This window comes from Tyto alba, unplaced genomic scaffold (assembly GCF_018691265.1).
Source record: "Tyto alba isolate M040663 unplaced genomic scaffold, T.alba_DEE_v4.0 Super-Scaffold_45, whole genome shotgun sequence".
Classification (NCBI taxonomy): domain Eukaryota; kingdom Metazoa; phylum Chordata; class Aves; order Strigiformes; family Tytonidae; genus Tyto; species Tyto alba.
In genome coordinates this window covers 35,144,094-35,155,817 of record NW_024881321.1, presented here as the reverse complement: position 1 = coordinate 35,155,817, position 11,724 = coordinate 35,144,094, and the positions used below count along the sequence as shown (strand labels likewise).

General features: G+C 38.2%; 1 protein-coding gene across 2 annotated transcripts in view; it reads left to right on the top strand.

Moving 5' to 3' along the window:
* IRS2 (insulin receptor substrate 2) overlaps positions 1-11,724 on the top strand; it is a 32,614-nt gene that overhangs the window by 4,432 nt on the left and 16,458 nt on the right. Inside the window, exon 2 of one of the 2 annotated variants that reach the window (XM_042806014.1) lies at positions 890-998. The exons of the other annotated variant lie outside the window; for it this stretch is intronic. Coding sequence (XP_042661948.1) covers positions 890-915 — 26 coding nt within the window. The 3' untranslated portion in view covers positions 916-998. Of the gene's footprint in view, positions 1-889; positions 999-11,724 lie in introns of those variants that run through there. 2 annotated transcript variants of the gene reach the window in all.

Below are 11,724 nucleotides of genomic sequence, written 5' to 3'. Positions count from 1 at the left end.
CTCTCTAGCTGGGAAGGTCAATCATACCAAAATGAGGAGGATAAATTTAATATCTTGGTTTTGAAATATCTCTTGCAAAAGTTTAACAGTAAATCATGGTGAGCATGGAATGTGAATTTTTTTAAAAATATAATTCTTTCCAGAAGTCGCTATATGCTTGAGCTGTTGCATGTTATATCGCACATTTTGCTTAAAGGCCCACCCTGTGGTGGTGTGTAACTATGTTCCAGCTGGCGGCTCAGCCCCAGTATGAATGACCAGTTGGTTGGCTTGCTTTTATATGGATTGCAAATGCTGGGTGTTCAAAGACAAAAGCAAACCGAAGAAATCTGAAACTCAGGGTGAGAGAGAATTTAGGTTTTAATTAGGTAAGCTATTCCTTTGTTGAGGTGCTAGTTATGCTGTTGGAAAAAAAAAAAAAGTAACAAATACCCACCTGCTTCTACCCCCTCCCCCCCTCCCCCCCCCCCCCAAATTACAAAAAAAAAGGCAACCTGCGTCCTCTTAGCCAGTGAGAATTTGTACACAACTGAGGGCTGGTTGAGGGCACAGAACAGCCAGTCTGTCAAGGATTAGAAGTTAATGGTGAGACACTGTAGGGATTCTCTTTGCTCCTGAATCTATGCAAGATACGGTACTTTAAGCCTGTATGCATATATAACTGTAACACATATTTATGGGTCTAGCTAGGTGAAATCACGTACCACGTAAAGCAGTTGCTTCGAGGTGAATAGGTATTGCTTCTGTATTCACGGTGCTGATAGAGGTCATTAATAATAACCACACAGTGACAGTTTGTAAGAGCCACTTGCAGTTTTTTTTTTTTTTTTCCTTCTGTTTTCTTCGTAGCTAGCTGATTTTGAAGAAGAAATATTTTCTCTTTTGATAGGAAGTACAGGAAGATGGAAAAGATGAGAGATCCACCGTTTGCAGAGCAAGCTTTGAACCTAATTAAGACGAGAGGATTGTTGAATGAAATGTCAGAGTTTGAAAGGATGAACGCTTATTCTGAATGACTGGAAGGGTTGAGGGCAGAGCCTTACTTGTCTGTTGCTTTTTCGTTTTTCTGGGGTCGTTTTCAGGATCCCTGTGGCTTGACCTAGACCTGTGCGGATGCTGCAGTTACCGCTCTCCTTGTCCAGCCCTGGGATTGCGGTCCCGGGCCCCAACAAATTGTCGCGCCCCTGCCTTTGCAAACTGCTTTTTCACAAAAACCGAGGAGTTTTTCTTGAGCCACCTACAAGCCCCGACTGTAAACCAAGCCCCATGTTGGGAAAGAGCTATTTCCACAACATTCCCCAAACTGCTGACCCTAAAGGGGAGGGGGGGGGGCGGGGGTGGGAGGGGGAGGGAAGCGGGCACCAGTTACCGAGAAAACCTGGAGTGGATGGGAGCGCAGCCACCATCCAGGCAAAAAGTGGGATTGAAAGAGCCAGGTCGCTGGGATGAGCAGGGGGAACTGACTGCTGCCCTTACCCAGTAAACAAAAAGATAATGCAATAAACGTAACCACGTTAATTTGGTACACGGCGTACAGAGGAGAGGGTTCAGTTCTGCTCTGTATTTGTCAAAGGGTGGCTGTAGCCTTGCCTTATTTTAATATTTAATCTGCATGCGTTATTTATTTTTCCTCTTTCCCCTAAGCTTTTAAACGCAGCCCACATGGAGAAGTGGTGCGGGGAAGCTCGTTGAGATTTACTCTCTCTGTAGGAGGCGAGGCTGTCTTCTCCACCACCCCACCTCCCCGAGAGGCCCGCGTGCCAACGGGGTGGGCTGTGGGGCTCGGGGATTAAGGTAGCCAACATCAGGCCAAGGCGGTAAGGAAAAACCCCACGCGAGCATCAGCAGTCAGCAGTGTGCAGGTTTAGGGATCAAAAACGGGGGTTTGGGTTAATTGAACTTGGGATAGGTGAATGGGAAAAGTCATGGCACGGGGAAGGAGGAGCGCATCGCAGAGAACTTCGTTGATGGAAGTCAAATCGAGTCCCTAACTTTTGCAAATTGCCCAGTTTCTCTTGGTTTTCATCGGGATTTCACACCAAAGTTTGTATGCGGAAGGACTTCTGCTCCTGTTGGAAAAGGTCACCAAGTATTGTGTCAATGCATTTGAATTTCAAACATTGTGATCTGGGAGACTACTAAGAATTTCACACTTTACAGAGAAACGCATATGCAATTTAAAGAAAACTGAGCATAAGCAAGATTGTGTTAGCAGTACTAATTCAGGTAGATTTGAGAGAATCTATAAAAAATAATAGTTTGCACAAGAAATAGCTTATATATAATCAGCATTGTTTACTTAGTTGTTTGCACTTTTTAAAAATTTCATTTGAAATTATATTAGCAAAGTGAGACATTTTACTCCTTCAAAACTTCTTTAAAAACCAAGAGAGGTTTCTAGCAGTTTCAAAACAATGCAGGATCTACATATATTTAATATTTAGAACAGGAGAATCTCAGAGATACAGGGTATACAAACAAGCTTCTTGTAATTACCTTCTCAGTAAACTAATATTTCAAGTTGTGTAAAATACATGTAAAAAATCAATTTGAACTTTTCCTGAAGGTCTGTAGCAGTAGATGTGTTTTTGTGTGGATAAATGTTTTAAGGGAAATTATTTCTATCATTTAAAGGTGGCTGGTTTTCACGTGTAGCTTGTCTCTCTGCTATCAGTGACTTGCCTCTGCTGTAGGGAGTGCTGTGCTTTTGGAAATCTCTGTCCATATTATCCTGTCATGGCAAGAGCAAGCGAGTGCATCCACAACTGCTGTCAAAATGGAAAAATGAAAAGGTTGCTTGAAATTATCGGTTCGTTTAGTTTTACTGTGTTCTAAAAGTGTGCAAATATTTAAGAATTGGAGAAACACTTGCCTTCATCTGATGTGTAAATAAAATAATACTGTTACTGGTTGGTTTAAACTTGTTACTTGCTGATAATTAGCTTTTGTTCTTAAATTATGGCTGCTTTTTTCCTTAAAAACATATGAACTGTGTATGGTTTTCATTATTTATGGAGACATTTAAACTAATTTTTCTCTTATAGTGTAAATTATTTATTCCAGTATATTTATGACAGATTACACCCAATAATTATGTGACTTCTTATGGTGGATCTTAGTTCTGTTGAAGTCAAATGGGAGTTTTGTCTCTATTTCGGTGGGGTTAAGATTTTATGCTTTGTGTGTAGTCATGGAATTCTTAAGTAAAATTTCCATTAAATTTAGTGGGTGTGTAATAGGGAATTTTACTTAATTGAAAACACCTGACTTGGGTGGGTTATCTTTAATTTTGTTTTCTTTTCCACTAACAAAATGCTCTGTAACTTGTAAATGTTTCTAGTAATTGGTCTAGTTTTCTAAAGTTGAACAGAGAATGTGTAATGGTGCAAAAAAACCTGAGGGTTGTTTTCCTCCTGTGTTAGTTTCTTTTGTCTTATTTGAAGAAATCATCATCTGTAATGCATCTACTTAAGATCGTAATAAGGTGATTTTTTGATAGTAATGACCCCTCCCCCCGCCTTGTCAATTAGCTTTTACTTCTGTGAGGGTTTTATGATTGCACCTAAACAATAAAAAGCCTATCTTAAGAAATCTCTTCCTGTGTCTTTCTAATGACATTTTAGATTATTGAAGACATAATCCTTGTTTCCTTTTTCTTTGGGATTACTTTGCACAATGAGTTATATTATGAAGTGTTTTTTTTTTTTTTTCCCCTCTAATACACCAACTGTCATAAAGTTTTGGTTCTCAGAACAGCATGAGAATGTTTAATTGTCTCATTAACAAAACTTGTATTAGTTTTAAAATGACTTCTTAAAGGTGTTAAAAGAACTATATGCTGTGTTAGAAATCTATACGTAAAGGGTTTTTTGAAAAAATTACTTCTAGTAGTTTCTCTTACTGATAAGTTCTGTGAGAACATCAAAATTAACAGCAGAAAGAACTGAACTACTTTTAATACCTTACATAGTTTGATTTTTTTTTTTTTAACCTCTTACACTTAAAATTAAAATGTTGAGGTTTTCTTTTACAACACCTAGAAATTCACTTCTTGTCTCTCAGGTTACATTTCACAGCCAATCGAAGCAAAATAGTTAGATCTGAACCTAGCAGTGCCACTCGTGAAACACGAAATGTAAACTGAAGTTATCTCAGATTAAATGAAGCCTTTGATATTTTAAATTATGTTGATTATATGGATGTCAGCTTTTTACAAGCAGATAGAGTATTAAAACGCATAACATCTATTAGACCTTTATTTTGCTTTATACTTTAAATTATGTTTAGCTATACTGCTCATAGAAAGAATGTCATGGTTACTTTGAGTCATTTAAGATAAATTGTTATAGACCAAGTTGAATGGTTGGTTTGTTCTAAAATGAACCAGTACAGTCATTGCTCAAGGCAGAGGAAATGCTTAGGTTGATGATTGCTTCTGATTACTTGATTTCTTTCAAGATAGCTACAGAGACTAACGTTTGCTTGTAAGTAAAATGGATAAAGGAATGTTTGAACAGAGAGAGTATTAGGACATGTTTTATATGGTGGTGGGTTGTTTTTTTTTAATAAGGAGGGAATAATATGGGTTTCTTTACACTTGATTTACTATTATTTTTAAATACCATTAATTACAATGGAATGCTGAAGTGGTTTGAAAGTTGAAATGCGGCTAGCATCCACAGAAAAATTAAGCAAGAGTTAGTGTATGTAATCTAACTTTCTTCCCTATTCAGCAGTTAAATGGCAACATAAGTACATCCAGGTATTTTCTGTTTATATCAGATTTTCTCTAAAGGACCATAAATGTTTCTTTTAAAAGTAATAAACACAAAAAGAAATGGCTATATCTGGGGCCTTCCCCCCCCCCCCCCCCCCCAATTTGTTGAGTTATCGTTTGCTTTCGTACTGGTTGTCCATATGTTTTTGTATCTAGGTGTGTTGTGTGTTAATCATGATATACTTCAGCAGAGTTTGTGGAAGTTTTGTTATCTTGACGCAGTGTGTGTAATAGCAATTTAAAGTGAGTCTAGCAACTGATTTGATAAATTAGGGTGTGTAATTATGAGGGTTTCACAGCTCTGTTTTTTGTTGTAGTTTCTTACAGTGTTTGCTTAGAAGTGGTCTGTGTATACATGGAAATCAGTAACATCCCTTGAATTTTTAGAAGATGTGTAGTGACTCCAAAGTTCAGATATGTTTTGTTTGTTTGTCTGTTGTCTGGCATGTAGTTATTTTTAAAGTTTTTGTCCATATGTATGTAGGGGGTCAAGAGTGGCAGCCTTGAAAAGCCAAGTTAGCTGCCCTGTCCCCTTGCTGGCAGTTGTTGAAAAGGCTGGTTTTCCTCCTGCAGCCTTTCCAAAGGGAAACTTTTATTGTTTGTTTGGTTTTTGGTTTTGTTTTTTTTTTTTTTTTTTTTTGTTGTTGTTGTTGTTGGGTTTTTTTTTGTTTGTTTGTTTTTTTTTTGTTTGTTTGTTTTTGTTGTTGTTTTTTACACTTTTGTTTGTCTTAACTGCTTTTAGCTATCCAGCATGTGGGCATCTGGGGTTAGTGAGTCCGCCAGGTGCTCATGAGAACCAGCAGCAGTAAACAGAGTCAGCAAGGGTGCGTGCTCCCACATCTTTTAAATGCAAGTGATAAAGTAGCACAAATTTTCCTTTGCATCTCTGTCAGCTATAGAGGTGTCCTGGTTTTGGTTCATGCTATTCTCACACTTAAGTCGAAAGGACCTCAATGTAGCAGCTACTAGGAAGAAAATTAACTCTATTATAGCAGAATAGGATTCCTGGTTTAGATTGTATTTGGAGTTTCCATGCTAATTTGGGTAGCATGAATCCCTTAGTTGTAGGGTTGTGTTTGTATTTAAAGTAAGTTTTTAGGGCTTAGTATTACAAGCCTGATCCAAACCACGGAGAAACGAATGTAAAAACTGCTTACATCTTTGCAGAGGCTCACCTAAAGAATACACTTCACAGAGTTTTAAAGTGCTAACACATATTTGGGGCTCACTCAAAGACAGCAGTAGTGTGTAATCTCCTCTGTGCTTCCAGTTAGACTGCAGTGAATAACTTTCCTGAGAAATAGGTATGATCACAGCAACTGGTAAGTGTGTGCACACTTGCATGGAGTTGTGCTATTGCTCAGAGCTGAGGTGAAAAATGGGCCACTAAACTAGCACTGTTTAGGAAAGATGTTCAGTCTGTTCATGAGAAATCCCTTTGGAAGTCAATTCAAAAGACCAAAGACAATACTCGGAGTTCTGTTACTATTCAGGTTTTTTTTTTTTACTTTCAAAAAAACCATTTCAAAACAGATGTTCTCAATCTTTTATCAGTGATGATGGCCCAGAAGTGTGCACAGGTGTATCAAAATTAGTAATTAAAAAATTCCAGTTTTTGTGCACAGTGAAGGGCAGTGCGCTCTGGAAAGGGGTACATTACAAGTTAACAGTGGGGAAGTACTTTCCAAAATAAACATCTTTGATACTAGTGTGGTTTTGTGTTTGTTTTCAAATCCAGATTTGCCTCTCAGTTAAATAAAAGTTATTTTAGACTGTGTTTTGTTTTTGTTTTTGTTTTGTTTTTTAATCTCAGTAAATCAATCACAGAAATAGTTAAGAGGGAAAAAAACAAACAACAACAAAAAAAAAAAACAAAACAAAAACAAAAAAAAAAAAAACAACGGAAGGCCCAGACCTAAGCCCCCACCTCTGATGGTAACATCTACATTGCAGAAGAGCAATGCAAGAGCTTGATTCCATAGATTAGGAATGATTCAGTGTTTTGTTTACATTATTTGTCAATCTCTTCAGCATCCTAGAGGAGAACACTTCCTTCCTGGCAGATGGCAGCCCCAGGGCCATGCACCTGCCATTGCAAGCACTACGCGCTAGTAATCTACCCCAGCATCGCTGTTGACAAGAGGCTAATGATTGGAGACCGTCTGCCTGACAGCCTAAACAAAATAGGAACATATTTGTCCTTCAGCAAGGGTCTGAGAGATCTTACGAAGGAGAGTCAGGACGGTATACTGAAGAATTATAATAGAATTTAATCGAGACCTCTTTGGTAGTGTGTGCAGCGCAAGCCACTTTCAGGATGGTGGTGCTGCAGAAAGTGAGCGATGTCTCAAAGAAAGGATTTTCTATTTCTCCAGCGGAGTGATCGCTGACTTTATATTAATAGCTCTGTGTCAGTGGGAGGAAGGCTTGTGTGGTTTAGCTGGCCCTGCCACAGTCCCCTGCAGCAGAGTCTGCCCTGGCGGGAAGCAGGGGGTCGGGTGTACTTGCGCAGGGCTCTGTCTTGTGCTGGTAAACGGGGCCAAAGCAGTGTTAGGAAGTCAGAAAGTCTCTTTAATTGTTGGAGTGGTGTTTTAATACTAGCATAATGCATTCCCGTTTCGGTCATTTGATTTGTAATATTCTATGTTTTTATTATGTCATTAGGCCAGGATCTATTATTTTATCTTTCGTTCATTTCCTTTACATGTTTATGTGTGTTTGCTTTTCTTCTTTGAAATGAGTGTGGGTGATGTTTCTAGGGGACGCTGTGCAAGGTGAGGGTATCTTTGAAGTAGGCCGGGATGTTCTTTGCTAAATTTAAAAACTATCCAAATATTACCCAGAGTTTGTAGAGTATTAAGCAAGATTACATGACGCATGGATTAGACATTGTTCAGCAGCCTGTTTTTGTTTGAAGGGGTCAGAAATGGGGCTCTAGTGTGATGCCAAAGGAGCAAAGCTGCTGATATCAGAAACAGCAGAAGTTTCTTAGAAACAGTGGGTCAAAGTGAAGAACTTTGCAAGCTTTTCCAACTGATGCTTTTGTAAAATTTGTTTGATACATGCCATGAGGATGAGTGCAAAGCATGAAACTCATTGTTCCATTTGGTCTCAATTTCCAAATCTGTTTCACAGATACTTTAAAGTAGACTTAAGAACAACGCTGTAACTGCAACTTCAGGCAGAGCACTTTGCTTCTCTTCAGTCAAAGACAAATCAATAAATCATTCCAGTAACAGTGGGAAAATCATGTCAATGAAATAACATCTAAGCAGTTTTAGATTTGCCTTTTGTGTTATGTCCTCCCAGGCAATATATTATTTTAAAAGTGTTTGAGACAGTCCTAATGTCCATTTTAACCCCTCATTAAATTGGTTAGCATTGTCAAACAAATGTATGGAATTGCGAATTAGGAATATTTATTATTTTTCCTCTTTTGCTCACCAGAAGTCACAGGTTTGACTGAAGAAGACATCTGACAGTCTTCTGGGGGAGTTAGGCTTAACCTTTATGCAGGAGACAGTAGGGTTGAGCAGTTGCTCAAGAACAAGAAAGCAATAATGATGCTGGTTTAGACTGCTTTCACTGATGGAGATAACTGAGGCTATAGAAAGTTATTTGCAATAATTGGTAATGCTACATTTTAGCATTATTTAAAATAAATAAGAACAGAATTGACGAATGGATGTCAACTCCAGCAGTTTTCTTGTTAATGCAAAACCCTGTTACATCACCAAGTTGACTGCTTCAAGTACTGTGGTCTCTCCAGTGCTTGAATTATTGAGAAGGTGTGTGAATTTCTTCAGGTTTTTTTGCCAGTTTCTCTGATACAGATTTTCAAAAATGCCAGTGAGTGGTTTTAGTTTACTTTAAAAGGCAAATCAAATGTTAGGTGACGTGTCTAACCAAAATTTTCACTGATATCCGAAAAAGACTTCTTGCAAGGGAATTACGAGATTGATCTGGAAGGTGGAGGTAAAAATCACTCTATATGACAGTTGCACTTGGTTGTGTTGTAGCATCATTTGCTTTTACAATATAAACATTTGGAAAAGTTTATAGTAGGGTGGATTTGCATCTTTTGCAACAGGTTTTAGTCCTTAGCAATTATTTCTGCCAAAATTAATGGGATATAACTATAATAATACTGCCTCGTTAACATAACAAAAAGTTGTGCTTTTGTTGTGACACTCTTGTACAGAAACTATTGATAAAAATTTCTGATGGTGATTAATATTAAAGTGTGTGAACTATGAAAAGTCATTTTATTACAAAATTCTTTACAATTAATTAGTTTTGATTTAGCATAAAACTTTGAATAGTTATGTTTGGATTTGGAATTAAACTTGCATAACTTAATGCAAGGGTACGTAATTCCCTGTCGTGGTTTAACCCGAGCAGGCAACTCAGCCCCACCCAGCTGCTCGCTCATCCCCCCACTGGTGTCCTCAGTGGGATGGGGGAGAGAATTGGAAGGGTAAAGTGAGAAAAGTCATGGGTTGAGATAAAGATTGTTTAATAGGTAAAGCAAAAGCCGTGCACGCAGGCAAAGCAAAACAAGGGATTAATTCCCCACTCCCCACGGGCAGGCAGGTTCAGCCATCCCCAGGACAGCCGGGCTCCACCGCGTGTAACAGGGACTTGGGAAGACAAAACGCCATCACTCCAAAAGTCCCCCCCTTCCCTCTTCCCCCAGTGTTATGTGCTGAGAATGATGCCGTATGGCCTGGGATGTCCCTTGGGTCAGTGGGTCCCAGCTGTGTCCCCCAGCCTGCTCGCTGGTGGGGTGGGGTGAGAGGCAGAAAAGCCCTTGGCGCTGTGCGAGCACTGCTCAGCAACAAGGAAAACACCCCTGTATTACCAACACTGTTTCCAGCACAAATCCAAAACATTTCCCCCCCATACTAGCTGCTGTGAAGAAAATTAACTCTATCCCAGCCAAAACCAGCACATTCCCTCAACGGTGAAGTTACAGAATTAGTGGTCATGACTTTTAACAATAGTTATAGAGAAATTACTTATGTGGAGGAGCATTAGGAATAAACATACATATATATATATGTACGTATATATATGATCCTGAGGCACAGAAAACTTGAGAGAATTTGCCATACACTTAATATGATTAATACTTACTACTTTATAATCCCAGTAGTCTAGCAGTTACTCTCACAAGTACCAGCGAGATTCTAACATGCTCCAATGACTGCTAGTATAATACTGATTTCTTTTGGATATCTAAAAAAGGTTAACTTCTTACGCTGTTCTGTTTTAATCCTTAAATGTCAAATGAAAATCCTGTCAAGATGAGCTTTTAACTTTAACTGTAACTGGTGTATTTTTAAATAAATAATAGATTGCATGGGTTCTAAATAAATAAATAAATAGGTAGTACTCGGTTGTTGAATGTTAGCCAGTAGAATGATTTCCAGATACAAATGCACCAATGTATTTCAGACTAAGTGATTTCTAGCTCAGGTCTTCTCTTAATTATTTTCTGTTAGTATGAATGTTCAAGTGACAGTAAACTAAAAGCTTTGAAAGATACAGTAACGTAAGACAGTCGATCTGTTATTTAAAAAAAAAAAAAAGTCAGAACTTGATAGTAGTGAAATAGCTGGACTTTTTGTTATTGATTTTTGAATTCAGCCCTCAAGAAATAAATTGATGGATTTTTCTTTTAATAAATGTATACTTGACTATGCTAGGAAGTGGAAACAGTAGACTTAAATCTTGCAGCTTGAGTGAGCATGGTCAAACTGGTGTGCCCGAATGCAGAGGGAGCTGGCCTGTGCTGTGAATGAGCTGTGTGGGATGTTCATATACCACGCTGCTGTTTGATGGGGTTGTTGCAAGAGATCATTTAGGGAATTATTTCAGACTCCCAGAAGACTCTTGAAGTCTTGAGTCTGCTTCATTGGTCACAAACATGGCAAGCTTAAACTTCCCATACTGGCCATGTGGATGCCATGTAGTCATGCTAAGAGAAAATACTGCAACATTTTCTGTTCCTCTCACTCCTCAGTAGATGTTTTCCATTTTCTTTGCACTCATAGATTGGCTGTTGTCGCTTTTACAAGGTGGTAACATTTCAACCATACTATTTTAAAAAACATATTGAGAGTTATTTACATGGTATCTTTGGTCATGTAGACTCAGGCTTTTATTCTACGTATTTTTACTTTATCAAAGAATATAATTTTACTGATTTTTACTAATCATTTCCATGCTGTTATAGTGCAGCTTGCTCTGTTTCTTTAAGAAAGCATAGGAAAAGCAGAATGCTGAAGTGTGGGTGTTTTGTTTGTTTGTTTGTTTGGGGCTTTTTTGTTTGTTTGTTTGTTTTGTTTTTAAAAAAAGAGTGCCGAGACTTTAGAACAGTACCTGGGAAATAGTGAGCTCTTTGGAGGATTGATGTGTAGGAGACAACTTTAGACTCTCCACCCTGCTGAATGAAGTGTAGACATCTTGTCCTTAGTCAGGTATCTTAACTCTGAAGATGTTAGTTTGCTTTAGATCCCAGCTCCTTTATCAGGCACTGATTTTTTTGCTTGTCTTCTTGAGGCATTTTCCCATACATTTTGTAAAGGACTACTTGAGCAGTCAACTCTTCTTTATTCCACTCTGGAGGCAAAGTTCTCTTAAGTTCTGCTGAAGATGGCAAAACAGTAGATAAGTCTTTTATTGAAACTGTATGTTAAATTTCTTCTTCGTAACCTTTTAATTCTTTTTTGATTCATATAAACCCATTGTTTTATTGGAGTGTGAGGTGACTTTATCGTAGTCATTAGTGTAGCTGTGTTCTTGTGTGTATGTGCATGCACCTGAGTGAGATCTTAATTTTGCTTCTGTAGTCAAACATTTCACATTTTGGTATGTCTCAAAATATATTAACTCATCAGATACAAACTGCATCAGGTACAAAGAAAGCAAATTCGTACCTGGAA